This window comes from Primulina huaijiensis, chromosome 11 (assembly GCF_012295235.1).
Source record: "Primulina huaijiensis isolate GDHJ02 chromosome 11, ASM1229523v2, whole genome shotgun sequence".
In the NCBI taxonomy this organism is placed as follows: domain Eukaryota; kingdom Viridiplantae; phylum Streptophyta; class Magnoliopsida; order Lamiales; family Gesneriaceae; genus Primulina; species Primulina huaijiensis.
Window position 1 is genome coordinate 22,634,282 of NC_133316.1, and position 19,735 is coordinate 22,654,016.

Genomic DNA, 19,735 nt, shown 5'->3' on the forward strand with positions numbered 1-19,735 from the left:
ATTCATTTTCCACGTGACATTAATGTCGATTTGATCAATTTTATATTATTAAATTTCGTAAAGAATTTTTCACTTGGTCTTACCATAAATCAATACAACCACACACACACACTATTTGTATATGTAATTTGCGTATATTTTTTCCATTAGATTTTTCGACCCAATCTTTTTTTTGCCCCCCTGAAATATTAATAAATATTATATTATTTACCCCTAAAATAAAATAATAAGCAAGATGTTAATGGAGGGATGTTAAAATTTTAGAAGAAACAACTTCATCTAATGTATTATAATATCAATAAATCAATAGAATTAAGATCATGAAAATTTTATTATTAATTAAAGGAAGATACTAATTGCTCGACAAAATTTTATTCTATTATTTTGTAAAGCGAGATAATTTAAGATTATATTAATAAGATCTATTGATTTAAAAATATATTAAATAATGGCTAATAAATTATTATATTATCTGATTGAACGGACATATAAGTATATAAATGTCAGCCATTTTTGAAAATGGGCAGGGCTAGCATTCCATAATCTGGGATGCTAAATGGTGGGCTGGCCTGGGACCAACTGAATCTAACATTGGGTTGCCCAATAATTAATCCGTTGGAACGGCCACTTATGGTATGATTTGGGCCGTCTTTGGATTTCTTAATATCCCAAAATGTTTTTATACAAGTATGCTTATCCGTCCACATTTTAACATTTTTTATGCATTGATTTGAATGGGCCATCGTCATTTTATATCCAAGAGATCTTGCTCTATATCTCTATCTTCTATGCTTTTATTATCTTCCATAACAGCAACCCTACACTATCATTTACTGTGATCTGTATGATTTAAAATTTTCAAAAAAAAAAAAACGAGACTGTCTCACGGATCAATATAGATTTCCAACCCAACCTGACTTGCTAAAAGCTATTACTTTTTACGTCAAAAGTATTACTTTTTATTGTAGGTATAGTGACAAGGTTGACTGTTTCATAGAAGACTTATTCTTTAATTTTTAATAATCTAACCAAGAATATTGTGATAACAATTAGAAATTTATTTCAAAATCTTTTACTCCAACCCCTCTNAGTTACAAAAACTTGTTAAATTTGAAACAAGCGATACATAATTATGAATAGGAAGAAGATTTGTATCTTCCAAAATTATTTTATTATTATCATTATTTTTTTAAAGTATGATCCCTTAAAAAACTATTTTGAGAGAGATTGTGGCTAAAGAGTGAAGACGCCCATGAGTCTATGTGAAAGCATTTTGTTTAATATAATAGTACACAGTGTGTATAAAGTATAAGTATTGTCTCGGATGTTGTAATACCTCGTGATAATATGCAGTAGAATAATATAACACACAAATAAATAAACTAATTAAAAATAACACACAGATAATTATGCAGAAGTGATGAACACACTTGTGTAATGTTTCATAGCAAAATAATCACTAGAAAATAAATCGAATTCGCAAAACCAATATTAGTGAATAAATGAAAATTTATGTTCCTCAACAAGGTAATAAAGTAAATTGCATCCTAAAATATCATATCAATAACAAAAATAACCAAAACACAATAATGCAAATTTGTGTGGCTGGAATTCGGAGCAACAAAACAATTTTTCAATCAACACTTTGTACGTGTGTTGTTTTCAAATATCTCCAATACATCACGACAACACAGTAAAACGACAATACTTCGCCTTTTTGAGTTCTCTTTGTTCTATCGTATCTTGATTCTCTATGTGCATCAATTATTATTCAATATATCTATATTTAATTTGATCTTAATAAGATTCTTTGAAACATATTCCTATCGGATAAAGAAAATAGGATTATATTAATAAACAATTTTTTTTAATATTAAATATTAAATTTAGAATTTAAAAAATTCAATATCATAGAAAGTCAAAATTTTTATGATTAATTTAATAAATAAAAAATTATAAGATAAATTGTATATGTGCTAATTTGCATACTCTGGCCAATCACAACACAACCAAGTGGATGCTCGACATTTGTGGTCGAAAATTATGTTGATTATGAAGCCAGACAAAAACTACGTGGCTAATCTTAATTTGTTTCTCTGGTACCCATTTTAAATTCTTAATTGCCGAAATTATTATATCGGCCATCGTTAGATACATGAATATTCAACGTTGCTAGTAAAACCTTGACAATAGTTATAAATATATTATTTCCGTTTTTTAAAGCATGTGATGAAAACAAGAAATTAAACAAATTTTTTTTAAAAAAAAAACACACGTTTTCTTGTATTAATTGGAGAACGCAAAAACGCGTACTAGTTCAATATTAGATACAATTATGAATTTTCAAGGCCTGTTTGTCGTTTTGTGGGATGAAATCCCCAACTCTACTTTATGCGCTAGTTTCAATTTTTTTCTTTTATATAATTAAGTTTGGATTAGTAATTGATATGCTAAATTTTGCAACACTTTATTTCAAAATGAAATCTCATAACGAATTACTTAATTACCTCTATATATATGCATATTACATAACGAGTTACGTACCTTAACCTCTTTTTTTATTTAAAATATATATTTATTTTTGGGTTGTGAAACGTAAATATATATATTTGGAAAATGCATGTTTACACATGAAAATTTATTTTGGATAATTTTTTCCTAAAACGTAAAGATTTGACATAGTATAAACATGAATTGGCCACTCGACAACTAGCTAGGGTCGTCCTAGACCCTTAGTGCCAAATGACTTGGACTAGAATCTGGTGATTATGAAACCTTTCTGAAAGAAGAAAGAACTACGTGAATGCGCACAATATTAACAATAATGGGTGACAGCTTATTTTGTGTATGTATGCATTAAGTTTCTTGATGGATGAAATTTTGTTTGAAAAAAAGAGAAATTAATAGGTTTGCATAATTATATACATATTTGGCAGAGCACTCGATAATATCGAATCTAACCAAGCCTGTTGGCGATGCCATATACCACAGAACATGCACCTAACAATACGGTATCGCTCCTTTAATGGTTTCTAGGTCGATCGGACTGGTCTGCATGTATCGTTCGGGCTTTCATTCTCCTCTGCCAAAATACATAAAAAGTTGTCATTAATTCCTTCCATTTTATTCCATCTCTTTATTCAGTATTTCCCTTTCTGTATTAATTGTCTCTTACATTGGATGCTGATAACCGTACGTGCATGCATCTATACATATATTATATAATAAAAAAGATTTTGCGGAAATTTTGGTTTTAATATTATATGTTGGGCTCAAATATGATGCATATATATATGCAGGTTATTAACAGTGAAAATATAAGATTATAATTATCTGATTACGATGACTATAATTAATTAAGTTTTTGATAGAGTTTGTCTTGGCAAAAGCTTTCGGGTCAAACCACATGATTATTTTGTTTACTTTGTCTTTTTTACTTATTCTTTATCTTTGTCATTTTATTGTTCAATTCACGATTCCAATCATCAATTTGGATTTTTTTTCTCATTTTTTATTTGTTTTTTTCGAAATGGTATCGTGACACAGACACCTTATTATTTTCTTACGCCACATCATCATATTTTGGTGTCAAGTCGATATTTTCCGACGTTATGTAAGCATTCTAATGACAAAGATTAAAAAATGAGGAAAAAATATTGCTGTCCTTCCTTATAAAAAAAAAAAGTAAGATTATAAAAATAAAAGTTGAGTTGTGCCGTGAGATGGAGAAGTTGGAGATAAAATTGAATCTTTTTCATGCTAAAGTAAGTTCATCATTTAACATGGGAACTATTATTGGCTTGAAAAGGAATATTCGCCTGAATTTGCTTCTTCCACATATGCTTTGTTTGGTGGTGAATATAAATAATAATAAAAAAGGTGATGTCTATGTTTGTTTTCATAGGCTAAAAATAAGTTCCATACTAATTTAATATTTTATAGCTATCAACATACACTTTTAATATGTACTCTATTATTGAATGATATTTTGAAAAATCACAAATATATATGTATATCCGATAGTAATTAGGGGTACTGTTCAGAAACCGAATCAAACTGTAAAACCAAACCAAATCGTGTGATTTAGATAAGTTCACATGTAATCACGGTTTGGATTGGTTTTAAATCAACCAAATCGTAAAAATTGGTTTGGTTCAAATTTTGGATAAAAACAAAACAAACCGATCTAAACCCATTACATTAATATAAAAATGATGTAATAAATTTCGTTATTTTACTGTGAATTCTCTTGGATATATGTATACTTTATTTTATTTTATTTTTAGTTTTAATTTTATTGTTAATGACTTTAGTAACAATTGCTAATTTTTCCAAATTACATGATTTCATGAACTAAATCACTATAAAACTTAAAATTAGTTATCCAAATCATATTGAACCGAACCAAAATTTATTATTTTGATTTGATTTGGTTTGGTTTGAGATTCTTTAAAAAGATATAATATTGTTTGACTCGAATATTTATCTAAAACTGAACCAAATCATAGTTGAACACTCCTAACATTAATGTATATATATACCAAATCAGAGCCTTTTTTATATTACAAAAACATAGAATAATCTAGAAAGATATATTTTATAAAATAAAAATAAAAAAACTAAACTTTAAAAAACGCAGAACTTAATCAATCATATCCTTATCTATGTGGTCTCAAGGAGTCAAAAGTTTAAATTGCGTGACAGCAAACCTAAACTAAAAAACTGGGGTTCTCTAAGACTTATCCCAATATCATGCAATCATTGTAATCTTAAACCATACTACTAGGAAAAGAGTTTGTCCTTTTGACCCACCAAACAATTAATTGATTCCTAGTTATAAATTGAAGACTTGTAATGCCACCACGTGCACTAAATCTATTATAAAAATCGTATAAAACATTGCATGATTAATTTATTTGCATCAACAAAAGTCAAGCTTTTGACGTGAAAGTTAGCTCCATTCGCAGTCGCCGATGCACACGTTTTGCGTAATTATATAATCATTTTTTAAAAGTTAATTTAACATATGCCTATGTTAATATAATAATGATAAAAAACTTGATAAAGAATCTAAAGAAAATTAACTTTTATTTCAGTTGTCCCCGTTCTGTATATTAAGATAAGATTACATTCGTCTGTAAATTTGGCTGCGCGAAACTGCACTTATTTGATGTGCGTTTGAGTGAAAGAAACCTTAAAATCAAAGGATGCATGATGAGAAGAAGACAAAAGTCGCTAGACTACAAATGATAACGTGTCGAATAATCGTGTTTTGCTTTTTATTCCGTCGGCCATTGGTTAGGAAATATTCTGCCTAACTCTAAAAGCCCCCACTTTCATCTTATGTCCACGTGTTACTTTTCATACTCTCTCCTCTCTTTTACATTAACCTACCGCTCCTCTCCTCTCGACCTATCGACGTGGCCTACCACTATTTATCCACGCATTTTAAAATAAATGCCTTCTTTCTTTAATTTTCACACTAATACTCACTAAAAATATAAGATTCGACTTCGGTGGATTAAACTAGTTCGAATTCAAATATCGAATCTATTATTGGCTTGAAATCACAAAAGAAATCGTTAGAAGGAGATCGGGAGGATGTCCTGACGTAACTCTTACGACGCTCGAGTCAAGTACTGATAATAGAATGAGAGAACAGCTGAAGATGTTGTTAAGAATTAATATAGTGAATGAATAATTAGACTCTTAAACTTGATATTTCTAAGAGAGTACTTGAGATCTATCATGCTCCACCTACGTTGGTTAGGAATGAACTGGAGATCCAAAGTTCGGTTTGAGCTTAATCTTGATGAATCTATTAATGAAGTATTACACACGTATATATTATATACCTTCTTCACTTTCTCAACAACTCGCGCGATCTTCTAATATTAAAATTTTAAATTTGAAATGTGATCTCGATTAACGAATTCGAACGTAATTAATAATATTTTTAAAAAGTTGTAGGATATCGATCGTTATTTATCATTATATAATAAAATACGCAAAGTCAATGTAGGGATATGTGTAGAAAAAGGTAATGTTGCAAGTGATCATACGAAGTAAGAGGTTGACGACAACAGTGATGTCACGAGGCCTGTAATATTTGCGGCACGTGGCGGCCAGCGTGGTGAGAAACGCGATACGGTCGTTGCTGTACAGTTGTTCAGATGACTACAATAATCGTGCTTTAATTTCATGTTCATGCACCTTCTCTTTAACCATTGGATAAGGTCGGCCACACGATAGGCGAACTCCGGTACGTGTCATATTTTTAACGGCGATGCCTTGGCCCCACGTTTTTACACTCCGAAAAGGACGACCGTACTTATCTCTTTCTTCTACTCTATATATACCTGCTGTATTTCTACATTTATCGGAGAAAAAAAGGAAAAAAAATTCTAATAGAAAAACAAATATTTTGCAGATTCTCTGAATTATTAGGAAACATGGGACTCCAAGAAACCGACCCGCTTTCACAGCTGACGTTGCCTCCCGGGTTCCGGTTCTACCCGACTGATGAGGAGCTCTTGGTGCAGTACCTTTGCAGAAAAGTTGCAGGCCATCAATTCTCTCTGCAGATAATTGGTGATATTGATTTGTATAAGTTTGATCCTTGGGATCTTCCAAGTAAGTAACTTATATAAATATGTTTTCCAACGGACCTTGTTTTCGATCGAAACTTACTTAAAAATTCAATTTTGTGCAGGCAAAGCCATATTTGGTGAAAAAGAATGGTATTTCTTCAGCCCCAGAGACAGAAAGTATCCGAATGGATCGCGGCCAAATAGAGTTGCAGGCTCTGGATATTGGAAAGCCACCGGGACTGATAAGATCATTACAACAGGAGGAAGAAAAGTTGGTATAAAGAAAGCCCTCGTTTTTTACATTGGAAAGGCACCTAAAGGGACAAAAACCAATTGGATTATGCATGAGTACAGACTTTCTGAATCTCCAAGAAAGAGCGGCTCCTCTAGGGTAAGAAAATTCATTTTAAAAAAATAATATTATTTTGCTTGATGTGTTACTTAGAGTTTGATGGGTTTTTCTTTATTTCTTTTAGCTGGATGATTGGGTCCTATGCCGAATTTACAAAAAGAATTCAAGTGGGCAGAAACCCGCCATTTCTGGAGTCCAGAGCAAGGAGTATAGTCACGGTTCCTCGTCGTCCTGTTCATCTCAGTACGACGACGTTTTGGAGTCCTTGCCGGCCATTGATGACCGTTTCTTGTCTCTGCCAAGCATGAATCCCATGGCGCAAGAAGATCAGAAGCTGAATCTGAATCAATTGGGCTCTGGGAATTTTGATTGGGCCACTTTAGCTGGCCTTAGCTCGTTGGGCGAAATCGTTCCGGCCCAGCAACCTGGTACGACCCAGATGAACATAACGAATGGAGGAAATGACATGTATGCCCCTCCCTTGCCTCAATTTGGGATCAGCTTTGTCGAAGACGAAGTACAAAGCGGGATCCAAACTCAACGAATATTCGACAATTCCGGATTTTTCCCGGGAAGCACGAGTCCATTTACTCCAATCTATTCCGGCGGACTTGACCCGTTTCGCATTCGTCGCCCGACCCACGGCAGCGGGTTCGGCTTTTAATTAGTGGGGATTGTGTAAATACTTGAAATTCTTTGGGGCAGACATTATTAATATTATAATTATTTTTGAAGACTTATTTATTATTTATTTAATAGAGAGAGAGAAGATTGAAGCAAAATTGTTGACAAAGCTGCCCCATTTTATTCTTGTTTACACACGCATCGCCCGTTGTACATTCAAGCTCTAATTAGTTAGGAATTAAAACTAAATTTGTCCTGATATTTGAGAGTCGAAAGTTCAACGGAAAGTGCTTTGTTTTTATCCAATTGGCTTTGCATTTTCTTGTTAAAAATAAAATAACAAAAGAATCAAATCTTAATATTATAAATTATACTTCTTTTTATCATATTTTCAATTCATTACATGATATTTTTTATTTAATAATATAATATATCATATTCATTTTTACTTTTATTCCAAATGCAAAACTCGTGCGAAATCACGTTCAAAATGCACAACTTCAAAAGGTTGACTGCAGCTTGAGTTTCAAAGTCCGAACAAGAATATTCTCCTATAGGATAATGCTTCATGCTACTTAAAAAATAAATGTGCTGAGAATTACTAAAAAAACATGCTTTATTAAAATTTAATACCGACAAATTTATGAAAATTTATTCCTCAGACCAAAAGTATCTCTCATTTATTTTCTTGGAAAAGTACAATTTTTAAATTTTAATATTATAAATTGATTAAAAAAATTCTAAATTAATTATAAAATAAAAATATAACGAGCCAAAAGCTTTATTTTATATAAAAAAATACAATAGTCGAGTCTGAAATTTCTGGATATAAAATTTTTATTAAATAATTTTTTGTTCAAAAAATGGACATATATATGTTGGGCCAAAAGCCATAATTCGACGAGTGTGGTTCCAAGTCCAGAGCTACGTTATATATATATAAAAAAAAAAAAAGGCTTACTGGAGGAAAAATAGAGTTATTTTCTTTATCATCGTTATTATTGCAGAGGCTTATTGGGTCTTCAGCACATCAATTGGCGGCCTATCACACTGCTTTCTTGAAACACATTTTTTTAGGCAAAATTGCTCTGTATTTGACCGACTCAAAATTGGACCGGATTATACCAAACCGGCTCTGCGCCAATTTCATAACAACTTGGTCTGTTAACGGCCATATTGATCCCTAACCATGCATCTCTGATATCAATTCTCTACGGTACTATAATTTTCATGATGAATTATATTTTCAAAAAAACGTCGTTCGCATAACATATGTTTATGCTAATCCTAAAATATATATGGATTGTTCAATCTCGTGTTTTCAACCGAATATAAATGATAAGATAATGTTGTTCCTTGTTACCCTAATTGGGTGTGCAATGGGATATTATACCTCGGATTACGATACCGAAAAATCAATTTAAATAATAAAAATTAGCTAAAGAACACAGAAGCTCCATCTAAATAATTATATTAAATGAATGGTGGCCAGGGCTTTACATCAAATCACACAATTAAAAAACAAACAATGCGCAAATTTATTCAATTCATGGCTTACGAGATTATATATGTACATTAATGAGGCAGAGCATGCATGTGTGTGTAATCAATTACATTTCAGTTCACAAAGTCAATTACGAATTAAATATAAATATATGATTGAACCCATAGATCGCCATGTTAACCATCAATCATCGTAATATTTAATATACATTTACAAAAAATACAAGATGGATTATATATGCAATATCATAGTAATATTTAATATACAGAATATAAAATCATTTATAAAAAAGTAATGATAGATTATGCAATAGTATGATTTGTTTACTTATCTAATAAATAATAATTGTATATACATATTAGAGAGTTATTTTAGGGTTTAAAGGGTATTGATTTTAGTCCATTATTTGATAATTCATCTAGTTTGTTACGATGTTGCAAGTTTGAGACTCATTTATAACAATCATGTCTCCTATCTAAAAAAATATATTCTGTTTATAATTTAAGTTATTCTTCTGTGTTCCTATTTTTTTTTACATGTTAAATATTATAATTTAAAGTGGTTTATATCCCTCTTTCCCCCCATTAACAGCTTCAATTGAGAAAAGCGACAAATTCCATGCAAAAATAGCAAGTGATTTGAAATCGATTCGCAACAGCTAGCATTACTGAAAGCATTATAGCCATGATATTTATTTCTTGATCTTGATTAGGAAAAGGAAAACCAGCTACTTAATGCCCTTTAATTTTTTTATTTGCTCTTCTATATTATTAAATAAATTNATATATTTGGCAAGCTTTCATGACTTGCAGCTAAGATTATATGTGTATGGATGATTTTGTATGCAGCATAATTAAAAACCTGATATCATCAATAAATTTGTGTCCAGATTTATTTGTGCCAAATCAATTAAAACATGAGGAATTTAATTACCGCTGTCGAATGCTTTTACGTGTAATTTAAGTCTAAATAAACAGAGTTTTTAATTATAAATACGGCTAATAAGTTTATAACGTATTATTAGTTTTTTGCATAGATACATGTTATTGATTAATAGTTTTGGTTAAAAAATGTTACAGTTATAAATATTCCACAATGCTTAATTATCTTCAAGAAAATGGAATATATTTTATTCTTCGATAATTACCAAAAATCGACAATAAATAAGCCAAATTCAAAATTTAGGGCATTTTATATACTACTCGTGTTCAATATATAGCTCCTGACTCTGATACAGATTATTGAGTGAAAAGATTGAAACTGATACAAAAGATAGAATGCTTTAGTAGTTTTATGTTTCCCTTTCCGATCCGGTTTGGTTAATGTTGAGATTTAGAAAGGTCGACATTGCTGGAACCCCCGGTTTGAATCAAACGTGCTTCCGAAGTAGCTTGGGTTAGGTTCTAAAACAAAGGCCTTCGAGTTGCTCTGATGAATGAGGTTAATTTAAACGTCTCAATATTCTGTCATGAGAAGTGTGACTTATTTTAGGGCCTTAAGGTATTTTTTCCCCCCATTAAAATCAATTTAACCATAAGGGAATGTAATAATTGTGTATATTAGAATATCTATACATAGTATTTGTGTTGTTTTATAATTTAAAATATTTAAATTTCACGATTGCTACCCGCTATAATAATTCGAGAAATAAAAAATATTTAAACCTACGTATAATTAAACTAAATTAGTACCCAATCACATGTTTAGTTTTACCTTAATGTACTTAATAGGAGCATGATTCTAAAGGATCGATAATGATCAAATGTACTTGTCAGAAAAAAAACAATTGAAACATGTCATATGCATTGATATATAATTTAAAATAAGAAAAATTGCAATTTTTGTGCGTATCTTTGCGATTTCAATTTTTCGTGTTGCCGAATTTCAGTCATAGTCATGTATCTTTCAATTTTTTTTTTTGCAATTCAAGTCCTTTTTGCCATAGAAGTGCTGATATGACACTAAAACAAACATTAGTGTCACGTCGAAACTATAATATTTGTTAAAACATATTCAATTACTTACATAATAATACATATGTATACAAGTGTGTGTAATGTATGTATGAAATAATATATAATTTGGTAGGTAGGGGAGAGATGATAACAATGTGAAACGGATCGAGGAGGTAGGGGGTGTTGATGTAATTGACAATGAATATTAGATGTGAAAGGGTCATGCAAATGGTGACATTGCCCGATTCTGTTGGCAGAGTGCGCCTTTCTTGTGCCGCAATATCTGTAATCCTATTCTTAACTTGTTCGGCACCATCACACCTTATCAGGAAATTTAAACAAACAAATGAATCAAATCCACCACCATCACTTTAAAAATCTAGCACATGTTCAAATGCTAAATGTTATTTTCAAAATCTGGTATTCAAGTTCTATCTTAAATTAAAAATATTACATTGTTATTGTATCTGTCGTCTCGGGAGCTTATTAATTAAGAAAGAAAAGGAGAGAAAACTCGATTGACATTTATCATGATCGATGATGAATGAAAATAAACATGGAGTTACATATTTCGAAGCAGGAAAAAAAAAAAGAATACGAGTTAATAATTAGGAGTATGTGACAGATACATATAGGCTCCACATGCCTATCTGCACTTGCTTCTTCTTATATTTAGGGCAAGTTAGGTTTTCTTTGATGCAAGAAACCGATTGATATCGTAATTCTATGACTCATTAAAAGAGACCTTGACTTCAATGCTTATGCAACCCACATGCGAATCCAGGCGTTTAAATTTTTATTTTGATCATATTCTCGATAGACATACGATAAACGACCAGGGCATTCGTCATTTGAAAAACAAAAATCTTGAAAGCCACATTTATGCTTCTTCTTTTTTTTTTTAAAAAAAAAAAATCTATGATTCTGTTCTCCAAAATCACGTGATCATGCATATTTTCTTGTCAAAAAGTATATATCTATTATGATCACGTGTATTCAAAATGTGATTTGATTAATTGCTCATAAAGATTATTCCATTATTCTTGTTAGAAAACTAGCTAAAACTAAAATCTAACTTAGGTTGTGGAGATTCATAAGTTGTTGGATTTATGCTTTTTTGTAAGCCCCATGCAAATTTTAAAATATATTCTCATAAACCATCATATTGTTGTTAAAAAATAAAATATAAAAAATAAAAAAAAAACTTTATAGATTTATAAAACATGGATTACGTCAGTGGAACCGCACAAGTACAAACATGTTCTGTCCCAAATCAGCATTAGGCCCCATATATGAAGGACGAGCCGAAGATTGACCTACTACCTAGCAGCCTGAGACATGAAATTTTGACTTTTTTTAAAAAAAAAAAATCATATATTCCATCAATTTTTTTAAATAAACTTTGAGAAAGATAAATGAATATTTTGTGTTTGTGCACGTAGTATACATAAGATACGAATCTCAATTATGTTGCAAGGCCATAAACCAACACAAAATGCAATCCAACGTAACACAATAGATTATATATATAGTACTAATCTGTTATCTTATCTACAAAATGAATTCGATGGAATGGGGGTGTGTGTGTGTGTGTGTGTGTGTGTGTGTGGCCATGTATGTAAGTGTGATGAGTCTATGTTTATTTGACGATAAAAATGGCCTACATGATTTGATGCCTAATGGGACGTTTGGCCATCATTAATAAACAAGAAACAGACCCCACCAATTAAAATAATCTACCCCCTTAATGATCGATATTCAAATATTCATATAAGCCTTTTTATAAGAATTTTTAGTCTATTTTCATTAAAATATATGCCATGTAAAAACCCGATTTCCATTTTTAAATAAAGCCATATATCTGCAAAGATCATTTGCCTGAAAAGCAAGGACGATACCACCGAGATTTTAGCGGCTTTGGATTTGAATCCTGTATTAAAAAAAAACGAAATTTGGTTGCCTTCTCTTTTAATTAAGTGAATTATAGATGCTAATCCTAGTATAATTATCGTCATCTTGTCTAGTCAAGTAAGGGCTGTACAATCATGTTCACTTTTACCATCCACGTAAAAACATAAGGTAAAGAAGAAAAATAATACTCCTAAAACTGAAGAAAATAGCCAGGTTTCCCAAATATTCGATTAAATAAATGACTGCTGTGTGTTGACTTATATTGTGAATAAGATATATATCTTTTTTTTATATATTGCATATCTATCGTGCACATCTATGTGAGTACCGATGAAGTGTCATTCACCCATTAAATATGCAATTTTGCTATATTTCATCACATCCAATTACACATATATATATATATATATATATATTAATTAATGTGTTGTTAGAGTTGATGGTATTTGCCTAACAAAAGCGTGACATTATTTCTACCCATACTTATCCTCGTCTAATCAATTCATATATATAATTTTTTTAATTTTCCGTGGTCCCCAAATATTCCGTGCCACGTGTCGCCTCCTCCTGCGCCCAAAATTACGAGCGTGTCGGTTTATCAGTCGCCTAATTATAAAACGTCGTCATCATTCATTGATCTAATTAATTAATATCTAAAAACCGAGTCCCAAAAATAAAATAAAATTTAATTTAATTTAATTTTTAGTTAAAATATAAGGATCTGTTTTTTTAGCTGGGATTAAAATATAAAATTATAGCAGTCAACAGCTTTTTTATGTATATATATTCATTATCTAAACTGCTAATATTGATTGCAGCAACTGAATATTCCGGTTTGTAATTTAAATTTGAAACAATTTATTAAATTAAATATATAGTTATTATTGATTCAGTACTTTTATTTAAATTTATTTTCAAATATATTGAGTTCTCCCAAGCAAATAAAATTAATGAGTTTGTTGTGAATATGCATGAAACTGTACATTATTTCATTAGTGACCACTTACCGTATAAAAAGATGGGCTAGCCAAAAGGTTGAAGTACAACCTAATTCATATTGAAATCTTTTAGGAAAAAAAATTATTATCGAAATGTATCATGATCTTCTTCTCTCATAAAATTCCAAAAACCAAAATCTTGCAAAAATTTTAATCATTTAGACCATATTATATAAATTACATATATATACCCAAAGAAGTGCTAGCTACAGATTTGTAAATCAATTAATGGAAAGCACCGATTCCTCCACCGGTTCACAGCAGCCTCAGCTGCCGCCGGGATTCAGGTTCCATCCCACCGACGAAGAACTTGTGGTGCACTACCTCAAGAAAAAGGCTGCCTCCGTCCCGTTGCCGGTTGCGATTATAGCCGAAGTTGATCTTTACAAGTTCGATCCTTGGGAACTTCCAGGTAGTTATTTAGTTTTCCCGAAAAAATAGGTTTTCAATATTTGCTATTTCCAATTTTTTAAGTACTATATGATTCATGATATAATTGTTGTATAACTATTTTTGCAGCAAAGGCAACATTTGGGGAGCAAGAGTGGTATTTTTTCAGTCCCAGAGACAGGAAATATCCCAACGGGGCAAGGCCGAACCGGGCGGCCACTTCCGGCTATTGGAAGGCAACTGGGACGGATAAACCCGTGCTGACCGCCGGAGGAACTCAGAAGGTTGGCGTAAAAAAGGCACTGGTTTTCTATGGAGGGAAGCCACCTAAGGGAATGAAGACTAATTGGATCATGCATGAATACAGGCTTACTGGTAATAAACCCTCCAACACGAAGCCCCCGGGATGCGATGTTGCAAGCAAAAAGGGATCTTTAAGGGTAATTTAATTATTTGATTTTTTAATTCAAGCTCCAAGTGATCCAGAAGACTGACCCAGCTTGTCACTTTAGTGTGTTTTTAAATTCAGTACATTTTATGATGTTTAATTTGATTGGATCTTTGGATTATATGTAATTCCAGCTTGATGATTGGGTCTTGTGTCGGATTTATAAGAAGAACACCGCCCAAAGACCGATAGATCAAGAACGAGACGATATAAACGACATGCTTGGATCAATCCCACCAAGTATCTCAATGCCTGTTGGACAGCAGAAGCTACAAGGACTGATCAAGCCCACAAACTACGCATCATTTATTGAAAACGATCATCAAAAGCTATACGAAGGGGCAACGTCGTTCAACGATGCTATGAACTCTCATTTATGTTCATCAGGTTCAAAGATAGCACCACAGTTTTCTAATTGGGTACCTGAAGCCTCAAATCTCCTCCCTTCAAAGAGAAGTACACTTCCAAATTTATACTGGAACGATGAAGGGAACACGAGCTCTCCGCCCACGAAGAGATTTATTACTGAAAATTGTGAGGGAAGCCTCGGAAGAACTGATGAAACAACCGACTCTATAGCTACCATTCTTAGCCAGCTGCCACAAACCCCTTCACTACAGCAGCAGCAACAGACAATGCTAGGGAATCTCGGAGACGGGGTTTTTCGACAGGCGCAGGTGTATCAAGTTTCTGGCATGAATTGGTACTCTTAATTATACAGTAATATCGATCAAGGATATATCATGGGGCAAATTAAAATGATTATATAGTAATTATTCTAGAAGATATTAAATTAAGCAGATGGGATTACATAAATGAACCTGCTCTATGTTAAGCTGTCAGATTGGTTGGGAGTATAGAATTATAATTGCTCTGTATGTGGGATTTTGAGATTTTTGTTAGATATTTCCCTGATGATCACCCTGGAGAGTGTATAATAAATTTCTCTAGCTAGTGATCAAATTTAGCATAGGTGAAGCCGTATATATTATTAGCTAATTGTCGTTTTTCCAGTGGACATTGTGGTTGGAAATTATATAGAAATCTTGTATTGATGGAATAAATAAATGGTTTGAAGTCAATATTTAACTTGTTATGTGATAGAAAATTACAAATGATAATTAATAGCTTTTGGATCAAAAAATAAAATATTCCTTGATTTTCATTATTATATATATCTTGCTCGGTCTTTAAGATCATGCATTCACGAGCTGACATTATACATCTTTGGGACGATCGATCATCTTTCTGAAATCGAAATTTAGTAAATTAATATTATAATTATACATATTTTTTTTTTTAAAAAAAAAAACTTATTACAAATCCGATGTTGTCTCCTTCCCTGCATGAATGAAAATATTGGAAATGCATGCATGTAAATAAATTATCACAGAAACCCTAACAGTGCACATGGAATTATATTGATTAATAGGTAATATTAATTATTGTAATACAATATGGATATTAATTATTTATTTTTAATGAAGGCATGTAAAAAAATCATTTGATCACATATTGCATGTGGGAGAAGTTTTGGTCACGCTATTTTGCCATCGACATGTAACAACTTTTTCTAACGAACGGTTGCAATGTGTGTATATAATATTTCTATATTGTGCCATACTTTTTGTATTTTATAGGAAGTTTTGACATCAAAATTTACTTGTTGGTAATTCAAAATTTTAAGACTCTTACACTTTCATGATGCATAAAAAGAGAATAATTTTTTGTCATATATCCACACAATTAAAGGAAATAATCCTCTCCCCCACTCAAGAATGATGCATGCTTAATTTATATATATATATAAAAATATAACCGTAATAATAAATTTTTCCGATTCGAAAGTGAAAGATGAGAAATTTTCTCCCTAACAAGTAAAAGAAAAAAATAATAATATTCTAAAGAAACAAAATATTTATTGTGCACTTGTACTTGAAAAGTAATTAACCGGTTGATTAAGCTATCTGGGATTAATCGCATTTTTTTTGGGATATTTAAAAAGTCATCTACACATAGTAAAATGACTTTTGGTGTAAAAACATTCATATATGTGATTTAAGAAAAAAGATAGACTTGTAAAACTCTCTGATTAATACAGCGTTATCTTAATTTGTCGTAATGCCAACTTTCTTTTCCATCATTAAGATTTTTCTTGATTTAATCCCCAAAAAAATTACGCATGATAAGGGTGTCCTTTTCTTTGATCGTGTGAAATTTAATATATGACCAAAGTTATATATTCTACCACCACCATTATTTCATTTTGATTGTAAATTGGAATATTTTTTTATATTTTATTCTATACACAAATTTATTAATATAATAATTGTTAGATGTGTCACATCACATACATTAACTCCTCCGGAGTTGTATATATGAATATCGGACAATCAATCTTTTAAACTAAATTTTGGGGTGGAGTTATGTACAAGTTATAAACTTAACATGATATCATTATACTCTAAGTCTCAATATTAACATGGTGTCAGAGTCCACACTCACTGTTATATTTTGGATTGTCCTATAAGCAACCCGCAATGTCTTGTAATTTCCACACTCTAATTGTTCATTTCAGAGCGTGGGGGTAGTGTTAGATATCCTGCCATCGCAATCTTTACAACAACAACAATAATTATAATATATGCAAATTATTATATAGAAGAGAAAATTTGAGATCCAAAATTTCACTCATATAAGAGAAAGGGCAACTTCACAATTAGTGCCTTTTTTAATTTCCGATCTCTCTCTTGGACAACTTCGGGACCATCTTCATCTGTCATTTTGAAAACGAATCATTATCTTAACCCACTCAAATTTATTAGCGTAAACCACAATCCCATTTAAGGAAAGAGTACAAACATCTTCAATCCATAATTTCTTTTAATAATTGCTTAAATGAGGAAAATAGATAATGGTTTGATGGTGATTAACAAAACATTTCTAATCTCTGATTAAAGAATCTTTCCTATGCCTAAAAAATTATTATTAACGAATTTGTTAATGACAGTGTATAAATACAATATTTTTCGTACATACTTCTTGTATAACAATAAATAAAACGTGCCCGTTAGATACATGTACAGATAGATGATGGATGTCGATCACTGTGTTTCGAGTTTCTTATAAGCTGAAATTGCATATTTTATGTGTTGATGATGGGCATGGCGAAGCCTGGAATTTGAATATAAAGAATAAGAATCATATAAAAGATGTATGAAGCCAAATCTCTTTACCGATCGTTTGTTAAGTTTTACCGAATTGAGTTCGAACTCAACAATTTTATCGAGTTAAGCTCCAGTATAATGGTATTCGACTCGTAAGCTCGTTTATGTGGCCCGAGCTCGAGCTCGACTAATTCGTTGGACTGGTTTTATTGGGTAGTGATTTTAGCAATATACATTATTTATTTGTTGTCTTGCATTAATTTTAGTGAAATAGATAACATGTGAATGTTATAAAATGAGAAATCAATCTTTCAATTTTTCATATATTAGTTGGTATTTTGGCTAGAATGTTCAAAGAGCTCGAAAATAATTTTATTTAACGAGCTAAAAAACGAGTTTGTTTAACGATCTGAGTTCGACTCAAATTCGTTAAATATTATAAACGAACTATTAATGAATCGAGCTCGAGCTATAAGTTTTTCAAACGAACCGAGTTCGAGCCTAGCGATAAAAGCTCGAATCGAGCTCGAGTCTGAAAGTATTCGACATCGATTCGATTCGTTTACATCCCTATACAAAGTCCACCAAAAGTAGATAACATAGAATTAGTTCTATAAAATAAATAACGTGTAAGACTTGATGCATCAATTTGATCGTTTCAACTATAGCTCTAGAGTTTATAAACTATATTCGTTGATGAAAATATGATAAAGTTTATTTTGGTAAAAGCTATTGAAAAATTAATTTATTTCTAACCATGTTAAATGGTTTAATGGATACATATTAGGTGAAAGTTGATGGAAAAAAATAATCAATGGACGAATTACATCAATATCTTGATTTTAAATGTATATACAAATTATATATAGTAACTCCACATATATTTATTACTTAAAATCATTTATTCTTATTTTAACAAGGTCATTTATCTAAATTAAAATGTAATTATAAATTTAAAATGAATGCGTACAATGGAGTGAGCCACCCACATTGATTTTATCACCAATTGGGTGCGATAACACCTCCATTGGAACAACCAATGCAGATGCCCAAAGAAGTTGATAAAACATACAACAAATACAACTCAAGCCAACGGGTAAACTTCCTATGAAACTCGGTCAAGAAATTGGCAAGAAAGATTATGACAGTACAAAAGGTAAACATATCACATGTTTCCACGCTATTTCTCAAAAATTTGATATCTAAATCTTAATCTCTAACCAAAATTTCATGAATTCTTCAAACTGAGTATGTGAACTTTAACAAGGCAATATATTGAAGAAATCATATCAATTTACATTTATCCTACCAAAAATGACCGAACGAACTTGTACACAATAAACATACTATGTGTCCACATTCCAACTCATGCAAAAGTACATTTTGACGGCAATATTTATCATTAGGCAACGTAAGAGAATCTGCATTGTAAGTTGAACATCAGGGTTCATATTGAAGCAGCATCAGGGAGGCCGTAAGCATATAGATTTCCAAATGCACGTCAAAGTTCAAATTTAATTGGTGAAAGAAAACTTATCGTAAGACCGTTCTTTCACTCTGAACGTTACAACTTCGAATGAAATTATCGAACTGTGAAACAGTTGGCATGGAAGTCTTAGAACAGGGCCGCACCTGCAGAAGAATTTGGTTACTATGGTTTAAAAATGCAAGTGGTGAATAAAATTGGCTGGTGGAAGTAAGAGAAACTTTGGCAGGTACAGCAAATGCCATTGATTTTCAATTTTTACTGAAATTCAATCGCTGAAACAGAATTTGGGGGTGGGGGTGGGGGTGGG

General features: G+C 31.4%; 3 protein-coding genes across 3 annotated transcripts in view; 2 read left to right on the forward strand and 1 right to left on the reverse strand.

Moving 5' to 3' along the window:
• The window catches only part of LOC140987624 (beta-glucosidase 18-like), a 35,386-nt gene that overhangs the window by 3,316 nt on the left and 12,335 nt on the right, over positions 1-19,735 (reverse strand). The window lies entirely within an intron of this gene.
• On the forward strand, positions 6,388-7,676 carry LOC140987282 (NAC domain-containing protein JA2L-like). The gene is made up of 3 exons (XM_073455734.1): positions 6,388-6,633; positions 6,713-6,981; positions 7,067-7,676. Exons 1-3 carry the CDS (start codon positions 6,453-6,455, stop codon positions 7,604-7,606), a joined length of 990 nt encoding a protein of 329 aa, XP_073311835.1. The 5' UTR covers positions 6,388-6,452; the 3' UTR covers positions 7,607-7,676.
• On the forward strand, positions 13,967-15,885 carry LOC140987500 (NAC transcription factor 56-like). Its single transcript, XM_073456024.1, has 3 exons — positions 13,967-14,346; positions 14,454-14,764; positions 14,907-15,885. Exons 1-3 carry the CDS (start codon positions 14,163-14,165, stop codon positions 15,483-15,485), a joined length of 1,074 nt encoding a protein of 357 aa, XP_073312125.1. The 5' UTR covers positions 13,967-14,162; the 3' UTR covers positions 15,486-15,885.

What these genes read in the sequence shown, in the direction of transcription:
- LOC140987282 (XM_073455734.1), top strand. Translation starts at nt 6,453, where the DNA reads ATGGGACTCCAAGAAACCGACCCGCTTTCACAGCTGACGTTGCCTCCC. An exon ending in TGATCCTTGGGATCTTCCAA is followed by an intron (nt 6,634 to 6,712) that starts GTAAGTAACTTA and finishes AATTTTGTGCAG; the next exon opens with GCAAAGCCATATTTGGTGAA. An exon ending in GAAAGAGCGGCTCCTCTAGG is followed by an intron (nt 6,982 to 7,066) that starts GTAAGAAAATTC and finishes TATTTCTTTTAG; the next exon opens with CTGGATGATTGGGTCCTATG.
- LOC140987500 (XM_073456024.1), top strand. Translation starts at nt 14,163, where the DNA reads ATGGAAAGCACCGATTCCTCCACCGGTTCACAGCAGCCTCAGCTGCCG. An exon ending in CGATCCTTGGGAACTTCCAG is followed by an intron (nt 14,347 to 14,453) that starts GTAGTTATTTAG and finishes CTATTTTTGCAG; the next exon opens with CAAAGGCAACATTTGGGGAG. An exon ending in GCAAAAAGGGATCTTTAAGG is followed by an intron (nt 14,765 to 14,906) that starts GTAATTTAATTA and finishes ATGTAATTCCAG; the next exon opens with CTTGATGATTGGGTCTTGTG.